Genomic DNA, 15,120 nt, shown 5'->3' with positions numbered 1-15,120 from the left:
CACCCGCAAATTATGGACAATATCCCAGAAATCAGTCTGAGCCCGTGATTTAAACACCTCTGATCTCTGAGTTTCTCTTTGTTCATAATGTTTTAGACTGTAATGATTGCACTCAGTGTTACTTACCCATCATTACTGACTCCAATTAATCTCCACAGGTCAAAGTCCTGCAGTGTCTTCTCTGAGGACAACAACACAAACACTAAAGCTGACCACTGAGACGAGGAGAGTTTCACATCACGTAATCCTCCAGACCAAGTATGAGGTTGAGCTTCGTTGACTAGAGAAAGATCCCCCAGTTCATTCAGACAGTGAAACAGATTGATGTATTTCTCTGGAGAGGGATTCTCCCTGATCTTCTCTTTAATATAGTCAACTGTTTCCTCATTGTTGTGAGAGCTGTTTGCTGTCTGTGTCTTTAGTTCTTGTAAGAGACTCTGATTAGACTCCACTGACAGACCCAGAAGGAAACGAAGGAAAAGGTCCAGATGCCCATTTCTACTGTGTAAAGCCTCATCCACAGCTCTCTGATGGAGATCAGATAGGGACACTTTGCCTCCATTAGTTGGTTTGGTAATCTGGTCAAACACATTGATGTTATTGTTGATAAAGGAGAGATGCACATATAGAGCTGCTAGATGTTCCTGAATGCTCAGATGAACAAAGCAGAAGACTTTCCCCAGACACAAGCCCAACTCCTCTCTGAAGATCTGAGTGCACAATCCTGAGTAAACTGATGCTTCTGCCACATCAATGCCACACTCGCTCAGGTCTTCCTCATAGAAGATCAGGTGGCCTTTCACAAGCTGCCGATACGCCAGTTCCCCCAGTTTGACGATCATGTCTTCATCTTTCACTTTCTTCTCATAGTCCTTCTCATGTTTGATGTTGGTCTGAATGAGCAGGAAGTGTGTGTACATTTGAGTGAGAGTCTTGGGAATCTCTCGTCTCTCTGCTTCACTGCACATCTCCTCTAGAACAGTGGCTGAGATCCAGCAGAACACTGGGATGTGGCACATAATAAAGAGGCTCCTTGAGGACTTCAGGTGTGAGATGATCCTGTGGGCCAGACTCTGATCACTGATCCTCTTCCTGAAGTATTCCTGCTTCTGTGTGTCACTGAAGCCTCGTACCTCTGTCACTCGATGGACACACTCAGAGGGGACGAGATCCGCTGCTGCTGGTCTGGAGGTGATCCAGATGAGAGACGAGGGAAGCAGATTCCCCACAATGAGGTTCGTCAGCAGCTCGTCCACTGAGGCTGATTCAGTCACATCACACAACCTCACATCGCTCTGAAAATCCAGAGACAGACGACACTCATCCAGACCATCAAAGATGAACAGCACTTTATACTCATCACTGGATATGGCCATTTCTCTGCTTTCAGGGAAGAAGCGATGAAGAAGATCTGAAAGACTGAGTGTTTTGTCCTTCATCAAGTTGAGCTCTCTGAAAGCCAGTGGAAATATGAGCTGGACGTCCTGATTCTCTTTCCCTTCAGCCCAGTCCAGGATGAGCTTCTGCACAGAGACTGTTTTTCCAATGCCAGCGACTCCCTTTGTCAGCACAGTTCTGATGGGTTTGTCTTGTCCAGGTAAAGGTCTAAAGATGTCACTGCATTTGATCGGTGTGTCCTCTGTTTCTGCTCTCCTGGACTGTGTCTCAATCTGTCTCACCTCATGCTCATTATTGATCTCTCCACTTCCACTCTCTGTGATGTAGAGCTCTGTGTAGATCTCATTCAGGAGTGTTGGCTTTCCCTGCTTTGATATTCCCTCACACACACTCTCAAACTTTTGTCTCAGATTTGATCTCAGTGTGTTGAGGACTTCAGCAGCTTTAGAGTCATGGCTGGAAGATTACAATAACACATTATTACACAAGTCAGAGAAGTAAATAACCATAAACTACAACTAAAGTCCTGCATTTTACCTGAAACCAGGACACATGCGTTCATGAAAGTCTTGTGGTTGAATCACAGACATGAACACAGTTTTGTTATTAACTGGTCTGGATGGAAGATTTGACCTTAAATCAGAATGAAGAGGGTAAAGAATCAGACACACTGATATTGATGTAATTGTGTCATTAACTGAGTAACACACCAACAGCTTTTACAGTGTGTGAATGTATTAACAATACAATAGAGCTTTACACAAGAGCACAATGATCATCATTAATAGACTCAAACTAACAGGATTTCAACTTAAAATGCATTGCTTCAAATCCAGACAATTAAACTGCTGTATATCAATAATCATTTCATTTAAAAAAAAATCAAATACTATAAGCACATCTTCTATATAAATGATATACCTTAGATCAGGCTGTGTGTCTCCACTCTTAAACCGTATTGGCTCATCCATAGAGCGGTCACTCTTCATAGACACACAGCTGGACTCTGGGTTTGAGCTCTTCTGCGGGATTGAACTGGTTTTCAAACTAAGTAAAATAAAAACATCCAGACTTATAAATGTTGTGCAGTTTTACAGGAATATTCTCTCTTAGGAAACAACAGAGAGTGTTGTTACAAACTTTCTGAACAATCTTCTTAATTATAATACTACATTATATAAATGTGGAAAAATTCTCAGCGTGCATTTACTTGATGTCATTGCAAGTAATAAACTGACTGACTGATAAATGTTGCTAAATGTTGCATACATTTTGACAAAAAAATGTCAAACAAGCAACACTTTTATAGAAATGATAGTGTAGAGCAGGGCACAACCCAACACTTTTTAACTTTCTCAGTTTGTGTAAATACACTTGGGGTTCAGAGTATTTATTTTTCCCCATTAATTTCACACGTCTAGAACAATTATGTGGTTTTGTTTCATTAATATAGTGAGTACTTTTTTCTTTATTTCCACTGAAAGAATGGAAGTGAAGTGTGACAACATGCCCCATAGGTGAGGCACATCATAACACGACCATATGAGAGATTAAAATTTTATCTGATCTGATCAGAAAAAATATACAAGACAAACTAAAATATTTTGTCAATAAAATAATTTTTTTTCATATAAAATAATAATGATTGTTGTATATTAATCAAAATTTCAATAAATATCAAATACTATAAGCATAACACAGAAATGATATACCTGAGATCAGGCCGTTTGTCTCCACTCTTGAAATGTAGTGGTTTCTCCATAGAGGCGTCACTCTTCACAGACACACAGCTGGACTCTGGGTTTGAGCTCTTCTGCTGGACTGAACTGGAACAGAGAACAGATTCAGTTTAATCCTCTACATTACTTCTTTAAAAGATCATTTGATCTTTGTGTATGTGTGTGTGTAAATATTTAACAGTGTTAGTTGATAGTACCTGCGTCCTGGAGAGAAATCTCCATCTCTGGATGCTTGTGAATCAGCCATGATGAAGAAACTGATGAGTTTGATCTCCTCCACTGACTCTGATGAAGAAACATTCACACACAATATTAAATTATTAAATAACCTTCATAATAATTCTATAGTGTGTGAGAAAAATGATCATTAGACTGCGTTAACTGAAGCCAGGCCCAGCTCCCACCCAATCAGAAGCTTGGCCCACCCTGGCCCCACACCAGGACTTTATGAAGCCAGAACATGTGTTGAGGATAATAAGAATATTAACACTCTTTTAAAGGTTTCCAATGATGACAAAGCATCAGTTGACTTTTCAAAACCTTGCTACTCTCTCAGATGAAGCGATGCCATTATTTTAAAAATTGGCAAATTTCTGATTCATCTTCTCGCAATTTTAAAAGCAGCAAACGCCATCCTACAGTCTCAGCATGTTGATTTGAGCAGTGCAGCTGAAGTTGTGCAGGGATGTCTTGGTTCACTGTAAATCTCAGAGTAAATGACAGTGGATTTCAGCAGTCCGGCGCTGACATGTCTACTGTTGAGCTCTCACCAAACCCTGGAAGGACTGTGAACCCCTCCTATGGGGACTCTGGCATTGCTTCAGCTTTAGAGCAAGAAGGGTCCGCTTCTGAATCTGCCACTGAAGCTCTGAGACGACACATGTTGAACACACTAGATACAGCTGTATCAGAGATAACAGGTTTACACAGCTGATGCAATCCTCTCAGGTGTAATGCCAAAATCCAAAACATTTCTGGACATCCAGTTGCTTGAGGCTCTCTGTAGTCTTGCAGGGGTTGCAGAAAATGAACCGAATGAAATTCTTGTTGCCACACCAACGCTGGCCAAAAAACCTCCATCGGATGCTGAATGTCCTGCTGTTTGCAAACTCTTGCAGGAATATAAAGACGCATTTGCAGGTCTTCATCAGTTGTGTGTATCTGCTGTGGTCACGGGTGTCTCGACTGCTTCATGGAGAGCTCATTCTCTACTCTGGCAAGAACGTGGACACCGTTCCTCCAAACAATGATTCAGGAGAGGAAAAAACTTGTGCTTTTAGCTCATGAAGAAGCAATAACACACGAACCGGACATGGATGAGTTCGTAACAGAGTTCTCTAAAACGAGTTGAAAGCTAATGCAGTAAATATTATAGTGATAGAAGTAGTCATTAGCCGCATTTCCACTGCCGGGCCAGGGCCGGGCCGTGCTAGTGCGTGCCAGGGCCAGTCGCGTTTCCACTGTCACTTCCGGGGCTTGATCGGGGCTTCCTCAGGGCCAACGGCCAGGATTTCTGGCCCGTCGAATACCTTGGGCCAGAGGGGGCCAGCTCGTGCTAGAGGCGTGCTCAAGGTAAAAGGCGGAGTTTATCGGTGTTATGGAACTTTATGATCTGAAGCAAGATGCACATATAATAGGGGTGTCCATGTTTAACCGATTAACCGTTTAAAATTGCATAACATTTTAATTTGAACTGTAGGCCTATGCCAAATGCTGCGCAACAATATATAGGCTATATATAGCTACATATCGACGAATTTTCAGATATTTGTTTGATTTTTTTGCCCCTTAAACATTTAAAATATTTGACAAATTAATATGAAAAAAAATATATATTTTACTGGTTTTCTGAGGCCAAATTAGAACCTGGAAATGATATTTTCCCCGCAGTGCTGAATGAGAAGAGCCGTAACCACAGCCTACAGAAAGGGGATTTATGGGTGATTTATAGGCTATAATAAATGTGTCTGATAATAAAATAATATAAAATAACGAGGCATTAATTGTTTATTAATAAACTATTGTTTTCTAAATGATTTTCGGCTAAAAACATATCTCCATCTCCGGATGCACATTTAGAGAGAAATTAAGCTACATAAACATAGAAGATATTGGCTTTCGATTCGAATTTGTTCGTTTTAAATTGGACATTTAAAGCTTTAATCTACAAAGGATATAACCCCTGTAGACTAAAGCTTTAAATGTCCAATTTAAAACGAACAAATTCGAATGCGGTGGCTGTTTCAGGTCTCACGCTTCAGTTCACGGAGATCATGAAGCGCGCCTAGATTAATTGTTAAAGCACAACGTTTTCTTGTTATAAATAAATTTATTTGCGAATAATGTATTATTATTTTCTGTATGACCAGAAATTAAAGAGTATTTTAAGTTGTTTCCACTGAAAGAAATGCAATGAAACTGTTCACATGGGCGTCTCGCAGCCATCAGTGCATGCTCCACACACACTGGATATGCGCTGATATTTGTCAAAAATATTGTGTTTATTTGTGCTCTGTTCCTTTTTTGGATAAAGGCGTCTTCTACATATGCAGCCTAATAAAATGTTACAATAATGATGATGATGGTTATTATTATTATTATTATTATTTGCAGACACGGAGTTTTTGTGAAATGGACGTTTTGCTTATTTTCAATTGGCAATTTCAGTTTGAAGGGTGATGGAAATGGGGCTTTAACTGCTCCGTACTTGCTGCGTTTTATTTCTATAAATTAATTTCGTTTCAAATGGGGTCCAATCAGTTATTAAAGGTGTTAAAAATTTACTCTGTATCTCGAGGTTGCGGCGCGCACACTATGCACCGAGTATTAACCGATGGGCCTCGGTTAACGATTAATGAATAACTTGAAAACGCGCCCGCAGCCCTACTTGTTATATCGCGCAAAAAATCGCTGCTTGAAATAAAGAATCGCCTGTACTGGTCTCGGGAAACTATTGCAGCCACTACGGCAGTTGAGTTAATATACATGCTATCTTCCTAATTAAAAAAAATAAATTAATTCATAATACCCGCTGAAATGGGTTGGGTTTTATGACGTTTGATCCTGAAAGGCGTGTTAGGGGTGGGGTCTGGGGCAGCGCTGTGGGGCTACTGGCCCGGCAGTGGAAACGCAAGCCCGGTGCTTGAGGCCCGAGGCCACTAGCTCGGCCCGGCTCGCTGTTAGCTCTGGCCCAGCCCTAGCCCGGCAGTGGAAACGCGGCTATTTAAGTTTTCAAGACCTGCTTTTTTTAGGGATGCAACGACACCGTTTTTTCAAAACCGATCCGATACCAAAATTCTGCGTATCGGCCGATACCGATACCAATCCGATACCAGCGCAGTTTTTAATCAACTAGCACTCTGTGTTGAACTGATAATAATCACTCGTTTGTGTGTTAAACACAATCTACTTAATACAGACAACTTCATTATAAAGATAACAACAAATCAAAAAAATATATGATCATACTAGGGCTGAACGATTAATTGCATTTGCGATAAAATCGCGATATGCTGCGATTACACTGGTCACGTGACACGCGAGAGAAAAGCAGTCTGCAAGATAAAAGCATCAACTTGCCACGCTACGCGGTCTGGCGTTCAGAAAAGAACAGTTTATTGTGTTATTTATTCTCTCCTCTCCTCAACAATCCTGGATCGATTCAGAGAATTTCAGAATCGAGTATGAGCTTACACTCTAAAAAACGATTCGTTGGCCGAACAACCATTACTTATAAAAGTAATTGGATCAAACATAAAAAATTAAGTATTCATAACTTTTCAATGTTTACTTAACATATATAGTGTGTGTAACACAAAAATATAAGTTACTAGGTGCACTTAAATGTATGTATAAATAAAATGAAAAATACATAAGGCATGTCAACTTGCGTCAAAATTAAGTAAATCTAGCATATCATTTTAAGTACTATATGAGCCACGTGATATGCAATTTCCCGTGATGCCTATCCAGACAAACATTTTAAGCCATTTTATTTCACAGCACATGTGAAGACGTTGAGAAGAGGTAAGCTTATTTTTTGTACTTAGGCCTACACATGATCATTTATTGCTTTTTTGGTCAAGAAATTTACTTTTAACTGAATTTCAGAATTGCTACAAATTTGCATCAACAATTAGAAACGTGTTACTTACGAATGTAAACGTTTGTAGTCTACATGTTAATGAATGAAATAAGTGTTTTGCACGCGAGTATTTGAAGAGTATATTGTGTTTTTTCAAAATATATGACCATGATGTTGGCTTATGCATTAATGGTGTGTTCACACAGAACGTGCATTTAATTATTTGCGATAGCAGATTACATTCATAGTCAATGCAAAGACGCGAAGACGCATCATTCGCGCCGGGCGTCGCGAATTGGGTGACTCGTTTGCCGCGAACGTCTTCCTCGGTAGAAAAATTTGAACTTGAGCGGGCTGCGGAAGATTCAAGCATCTAACTAGACGCGACGTGTTTGACGCGTTCGGTGACCAATTCGGACGGCGCTTTCTCCCCCACGGATAGCCTAGATTATAGGCCTACTTTATTAGCGAGTTGTTTTTGGATAAAACAAATGTACCTTGCATATTTACAAATTCCCATATTCTCTACATGGATCGCGGGGAAGGGGGCTTTGGGCGCGGGTTAGCCTAATTTTTGGTAACGTTAACATAAATATTACATTCAAAAACACATTGCCTACAGCTCCGTGTGCACAATTTATCATTAAATAATGGCAATCTTGATTCTAGCACAATATTATTCCTAAATGACAGCGACAATTCAGTAAATTAAACCTTCAAAATTATTATCAAAATAAGTAAATACCCTTTAAACAAAAGTTTAGCTTCAAATAAAGATTGTAGATCTTTACTGTTTTCCAGTATACTGTTCAAATGTTTTTGAAGAGATTCGTTCAAAACCTCTGGACAAAAGTCATTAATTAACTTCTATTTTGTTTAAATTAATAGATATTAATAGACTAATTTTTATATTTATAGGCATTTAATAATTGACTAATTTGTTACATTTAATTGTTTTTTATTGATTTTTGGAAAAAAATAAATATATAGGCATATATCTTCTGCCCACCAAGCCTTCATTTCTTTGATCCAAGAAAAAAACTGTAATATTGTGACTATTATTATTATTATTATTATAACAACTATTTTCTATTTTAATATATTTTAAGATGCAAAAAATAAATAATAAAGTGAAATGCTTTATTGTGTGTGATTTGCATGTTTAATTTATTTTAAGACATGTAAGCTGAAGATCTAAAATAAGTTAAAATGGTTGGTTCAACTGATTTAATTGTCTTATTTTTATATATAAATGAGCTTAAATGTTAAGTAAACAGAACTAAGATTTGTTTTGATCTCACATGGCCTGCACTGTGTTGGATTTACTTAAAAGATATATGCACCATTTTTGCGTCATACTTTTTAAGTAATCCGTAATCATTTAATTAAGTAAATTTTTAACTTGGAATAATTTTACATAAAATAAACTTAAATATTTTAGTTCACGTGACATTCTTTACTTAAAAATATATGTAACGTGATGCATACATTTTTAAGTAAAGAATGTTGCGTGAACTCAAATAATTAAGTACATATAACAAAGATTTTCTTGTTAATTTTAAGTAAAATTATTCCAAGTTGGGATTACTTAAAAAGTATGATGCAAAAATGGTGCATATATATTTTAAGTAAATCCAACACATCATTTTTTAGAGTGTAGTTTTTAAACACAGATGTGTGATGACGCTGCGCGTGCTTTAGAAACGAACCGTGTTCTGAATCTGCTTGCTTCTATTTTCTCGCTCTCTCTCTTCCTCACTCACACACACGACACCGCTCGAACCTTCCAAAACATAGTAACGTTATTTCATAAAGTTCGGAATTGAACCGAATTACAAGGACATTCGCGGGCTTCATTGAACAGGTTTTGCGGCTTTGCTTGATGTTATAACGTTACACTTGCAGTGCGCGTTCTCTCCCGCGGGAATTTTCTTTACAAATGCTTCACAGAGGCATTATTTATGCCTTTTGGAATGCAGTTGGCTTATATTAAAACCATGAAAATCACTGAGAAGGCTGCTTTCATTTTAAAATACTAACGCGTGCTTTGTGAAGAGCGCTCGTGCATGCGGCTGTGAGTGACTCATTGGTAAATGTACTTGCATGTCAAAATGCTTTTATGACACGAAATTAATGTAAACACGGTCAGTTATATCTTAAACCAACAAGACAAACCACATTTACAATTTCAAAAGAGATATGCATTAGTGTGAATGCAGCTTATCGTATCTAAACTGAGGGGAAATCACTCCAGCTCTTGAATGAAAAACATTCAGACAGCCTACTTTTAAATACTGAGACCATTCTGTTTATTGCTTGTAATGTTTTTTTTTGTTTCTCTTTATTTACTAGCTTTTATATTTTGAAGCTATATTATTTTATATAGCCTATTTAAAATTCTTGACATGTAATTGGTTTAATTAAATGTTTTTTATATATTTATTTTTTAAAGTATGTGTTTTTACACATGTAATTAAATACATATTTTAAGAGTTATTAAGATTAATTAATAAGAAAAAAAGTAGATCGGTAGATCTAAATATTCCCATCCCTACTGTACAATGATTTATTGATTGTCTTTGTCGACTAATACAGAAGGTAAATAACTTTTTTTTAAATCGCATATTAAATCGCAATCGCAATATTGGTTAAAAAAAAATCGCAATTAGATTATTTTCCAAAATCGTTCAGCCCTAGATCATACTCTATGACAAATGCTATTATAAACTAGATTAGTGGATAATTCAGCAGTAAAATTTTGTCTAAAAAAATCATAAGTGCACAATAACTGTATAAAATCTGGACATTACTAATACAAACGACTAATAAGTGTAGCACTAAATCTGGTAAAACTTTACATATTGCTCTTTGTATTGTTATAAAATACATCCATGAAAAACAAGATAACAAAAATCAAAAAGATCAATTATTAGGCTATATAATAATAATAATAATAATAATAATTCATTACATTTATATAGCGCTTTTTTTTTTCTGGAAACTCAAAGCGCTTCACATAGAGGGGGGGGGATCTCCTCAACCACCACCAATGTGCAGCATCCACCTGGATGATGCGACGGCAGCCATATTGCGCCAGAACGCTCACCACACACCAGCTTACTGGTGGAGAGGAGACAGTGATGAAGCCAATTGGTGTATATGGGGATGATTAGGAGGCCATGATGGACAGAGGCCACTGGGCAAATTTGGCCAGGATGCCGGGGTTACACCCCTACTCTTTCGAAAGACATCCTGGGATTTTTTATGACCACAGAGAGTCAGGACCTCGGCCTAGGCTATATAGCCTAGGCTACTATAAAATTGAGACATGTTTTAAATTATAGCACAGCTGTTTAATGAGGCAGCAACATCTGATAGGACAGAACAAGAAAGGCTATTAATAATCTGTCATTGCGTCACTGCATTATGATATGAAAGGCTCAGTACAGTGCGGCACACAGCGCTCATGCTGTGAGCTTATGAGCCTTTTCTTTTAACAGTTTCAAATGTCTGTGCGCATGAAGAACAATTATAGTGCTCTGATTCTAGTGTTATGATCTAACACAGTGGTTCCCAACCTTTTTTGGTCTGAGAACCCCTTTTTCCCATAAAAATATTTTAGGGGCCCCCTTCACATTTAATGATATTATCGCTCTTGTAAGCTTGGAGCATGTTTACTATAACCAGATATGTTTATGCCCAAATGATAGCCAATAATATTGAAAATACAATAACAAAAACATCAGTGAGCTCGCTCATTATATACATTTTGAACAAAAAAAAGTTAAGGACCTTTATTTAATGCACATTGCTGAAAACTTTTCAAAGGCCTTTGGTGTGAGAGACCCGGGTTCGAATCCACTGTGAGACACCAATGTGTAGGTATGTTGACATAGCAACCACACGCGGCGGACATTCTGCCTCAATAATTTGTTCCAAACTCTGCGGTACTGTTTAGATGTGTGTCATGCAATATCCACTCCTCGCCGCCTGGTGTGAATATGTTTTTCCTGAATACGATAGTAACTACGACGAGTACAACCCCGGGAAGCATTAGACATTTCGAGCTTTCAGCCCTGAGGTGTTTTCAGATCACCGCAACTCACGGGACATTTGAGTGGCTTTCAACCGGTCGGTGGGCTCATCTAAGCTTTTGGACACTAATGAAAGGTAGGTGGACATAAATATATACCTTTTATCTAGGTACTGACGAAGTTTCATCGAAATCCATGGTGGAGAATGTATTTAAATAAATCGCGGAAATATTGTTGGTCACATTTGTGATGAGATTAGCGAACGTCCTGTCAGAGAAACTAGCAGCGTTCTAAAAAAACAAAAAAAAAAAAAAAACTAATTATCACGTTGTTCTCCTGGAAATTATTACTGATGCTATGTAAGTTTAAAATGCATCTCATGGTTTTCCTGACATAATAATAGCATTAGTTTACATCATAACTGATTATGAAATGAAAATCTTTTTATTTAATCTCCTTAATTTGAAAATGTATTATTCTCAGGAATTTTCTTCTTGCATTTTCCAAGATATATAAAATATTCTCAGTACTTCCAATAAATTATTAAATATTTCCATGTAGCAATGTGGATACCCCTGTTTGGGAATCACTTCTCTAGCTGAATACATCAAATCCTTACAATTCATAACTGTGTATATAATTTAAAGTGGCATTTCATTGGATCTATGAATGTGATCAAAAAGTTATGCTTGTGTGTTGTCTGTATTAATTTCGTTTACTAGTTTACCCGAATTATCTTGCAAAACAAGCCATGTTGATTAGTCTATTTATGTCTAATTTCCCTGAATCTTATGTAGACTAATATTTGATGTTATTTCTTTACAGCTAATTATAAAAAGAAGAAAGAGGAGGATGAAACAAGGAGAGCCACAGGAGGAATTGCACAAACGTCAAGCCACAAAAGAAAGATAGAGAAGTGAACAAGAACGGAAAGTGTTAGAGAAAAAGATTGAAGAATAGGTGCAGACAAGATCGAGGAAATGTTTCCAGAACTCCCTGAAAAAAAAATTAGCTTGATCAAGGAGTTGTTGGGTGGCCTATAGGGGTGGGAGCATTTATATGTTATGCGTGGGATTTGGGTGGAAACTGGGTAATTTTCAATGGGAAAATTAAAACTTTCAAGGCAAAAAAAACAAGAAATACACTGTTGGCTATTGGGACATGAGTGGGGAGGGGTATGAATTTGATGCACATGACACTGATGTGTCAATCTATGCGATGGCAGCAGATATCATCTTGGATGACTTGGTTGTACAATAGCTTGTCAAAGTTACCAACTCAGTCAGCACCATCACACAGATATCCTGTATATATTTGTACAGATCATTTATTGTTAGAAAAAAAAGAATGAATATAAATGTATATTTGCATATTTAAGTATAAATATGAATTCACAATTAATAGTAATAGTAATAAAAAGTTGTCTTTGCTTGTATTTTGAAAATAAATGTGTATGAATGTGAATGAACGCTTAATAATTAATAATTATTAATTATTGTTTTTCGTGAAGGGTCTAATGCCCATTCCAACTAAAGTAAATGTTCATGGTTTCATTTAATAGAATTAACAAAAATCTACCTTCTGTTCAAATTTCATGCAAATATCTGATAAAATGAGGAAATTACAGCAAAAACATGTGAATAATAGGAATTTTCGATCACATGCTTTCTATTGTAACTAATGTATATTATTTTAATGTTATTCAGGATGTTATAAATATCATTACTTTCTCAATCCTCAACCAATTTTCACAATCCATGTGTCATTTTAACGGGAATTTTCAGCTCTGTGCAGTCATGTGATTAATTTTGAGCTTAGAGGTGTTTGAAAATTTTGTCATCATACCTACAATGTGTCCCTGAGCAAGACACTTAACCCCTAGTTGCTCCAGAGGCGTGCGACCTCTGACATATAGACCATTTTACAAGATGTAAACAACACTGGTCCAAAAGCACTTCCTGTTTCAGTTTTTTAACACTACATAAAAGCTGGGATAAAATACAACCAACAGAACATTTAAAACTGAATCAAAAAGTTAAACAAACATCTTTAAGATGTTTTCTTTACATGTGAAATAAAGACAACAGTTACAAACTGAAACAGGAAGTGCTTCTGGACCAGTGTTGTTTACATCTTGTGAAATGGTCTATAGCAATTGTAAGACGCTTTGGATAAAAGCGTCAGCTAAATGAATAAATTTAATATGTAAGAAAGTAAAAATAAAAGCAAAAGCAAAAAATAACAATGGCCAAATATCTGTAATGTATCTGTAAAATAACTCTTAAGAAAAACATAATTTCAGATAAAATTTACATTTTTAGTTTGAAACAATTTCCTTACATGAACAAAATGCTGATGTTGTAAATGGTACAGTCACAGTGATGTAAATAGTTATTTTAAATCAAATACTTTATCAAATTTACTTAATTACTTTCCTTAATTCAAGATCTGTTAAGGGGTAAAAACATATAGTTACAAAATATACACAAAAAAATCTTAAAAATGAAAAAACACAAACAAACGCAACAATAACAAACCTACCAATTGCCTTAAATGTGTGTTATTAAACTAGATCAATAGACATGAGAGACTAAAGCGTTAAAGAACACGTTGATAGTCTTATTTGTTTTTGTTTTCTTTCGTAGACTATTATATTATATCGAAATGGCGATAGGAGAACTTAGTTTCACTTTCTGTGTGTGTGTGTGTGTGTGTGAATGAGTAAATAAAAGTTTATTGGCGTTTAATTGTGTGTTTAATCACAAACATCACGAAACACGACACCTTGAAACAAAAAAGTAACCCTTTATAAAGATTTCGTATCTAACAATCAAGTAAAAAGTCCTCAGAGATTCATATTTAACGTTAACGTTATATGAGGAAGTCACGAACACTCACCTTGATCAAACTAGTTTTACAAGATACAGGATCTCAAATCCTCCAGCTTTCACATTATAAAACTACACGGAAGTTTATTCTTAAACGTTGATAAACAAGTTGATGTTCTGTTTGTTTTCCGTGTCGTATTCCTATTTTTCCTGCTTAAAATGGCGGATCAGGTGTTACAGGCGCGCCTTGCGCGTGCACGCAGAGAGTTTTACCTGGATTTCCTGCAGATGTTAGACAGCGACAGATTCGTCACACCTTAAATAAAGTATGCAATGTGTGGGTATTCGCAGATTATTTTTATAATGACAATTTGTGGCTTAATTTAAATTGAGGAATAGCCAAGACAACTGTGGATAGGGACATGTTAACATTTATTTATTTTAATAATTAGTGCACGCGCGCGTCCCCATATAACATGATCCTCATCAACAGAACTTACTTTCACTTTCAATGTGTGACGTGGGAGATAGAGAGAGAGAGAGGGGGGGGGTAAACAGAGACGCGCGCGTGTGAGTATTCTGCCCTACAAAGCAAAAAGGCAGTAACTGCAGTTTTGATAAAGCATTAATTATTACAATTTTCATGACATTCAAGGCATCCTTTGTTATATGACAAAACATCTTATCTTAAATGCGTGTCGTTTTAGATAAAAATGGTAGTCGTTTGTACAGTAACTGCAAAAAGCCCTAGCAAAAGTCATTTTTCTCAGTTCTGCACTCTGCGTAGTTACTGCCTTTTTGCTTTGTAGGGCAGTATTGTAGTTGTGTGAACGTTTTAGATAAAGTGGTAATTACTATGTTGATACAATTAGAATGCATAACACGTCAAATGAAAATAGGGAAATGATGATAATATTACTAAATATTATTTACTTCACTAAACAAAACAGTGAGAATCAAGAAGGTCATTATGGGAAATTCATTTTTAGTTTTGTTGATGTTGTAAATGTGAACTGCACTTCTACAGCATTATTAAT

General features: G+C 36.7%; 1 protein-coding gene across 10 annotated transcripts in view; it reads right to left on the bottom strand.

Annotated features, from left to right (window-relative positions):
- Positions 1 to 14,306, bottom strand: part of LOC120473870 (NLR family CARD domain-containing protein 3) — a 67,125-nt gene extending 52,819 nt beyond the window's left edge. For 3 of the 10 annotated variants that reach the window (XM_089119083.1, XM_089119082.1, XM_089119085.1), the window contains exons 1-6: positions 14,154 to 14,305; positions 3,335 to 3,422; positions 3,111 to 3,224; positions 2,320 to 2,445; positions 1,936 to 2,031; positions 127 to 1,854 (exon numbers count right to left, since the gene is read on the bottom strand). In XM_089119083.1, coding sequence (XP_088975209.1) covers positions 127 to 1,854; positions 1,936 to 2,031; positions 2,320 to 2,445; positions 3,111 to 3,224; positions 3,335 to 3,384 — 2,114 coding nt within the window. In that variant the 5' untranslated portion in view covers positions 3,385 to 3,422; positions 14,154 to 14,305. Of the gene's footprint in view, positions 1 to 126; positions 1,855 to 1,935; positions 2,032 to 2,319; positions 2,446 to 3,110; positions 3,225 to 3,334; positions 3,423 to 14,153 lie in introns of all 10 variants that reach the window. The other 7 variants (XM_089119079.1, XM_089119080.1, XM_089119086.1 and 4 more) reach the window with 4 other exon arrangements.
- Between the last annotated feature and the right edge of the window lie 814 nt (positions 14,307 to 15,120).

Source organism: Pimephales promelas, chromosome 2, assembly GCF_988280905.1.
Source record: "Pimephales promelas chromosome 2, fPimPro1.hap1.1, whole genome shotgun sequence".
NCBI lineage: Eukaryota > Metazoa > Chordata > Actinopteri > Cypriniformes > Leuciscidae > Pimephales > Pimephales promelas.
The sequence above is the reverse complement of the archived record's forward strand: the minus strand, read 5'-3'. Positions and strand labels throughout refer to the sequence as shown.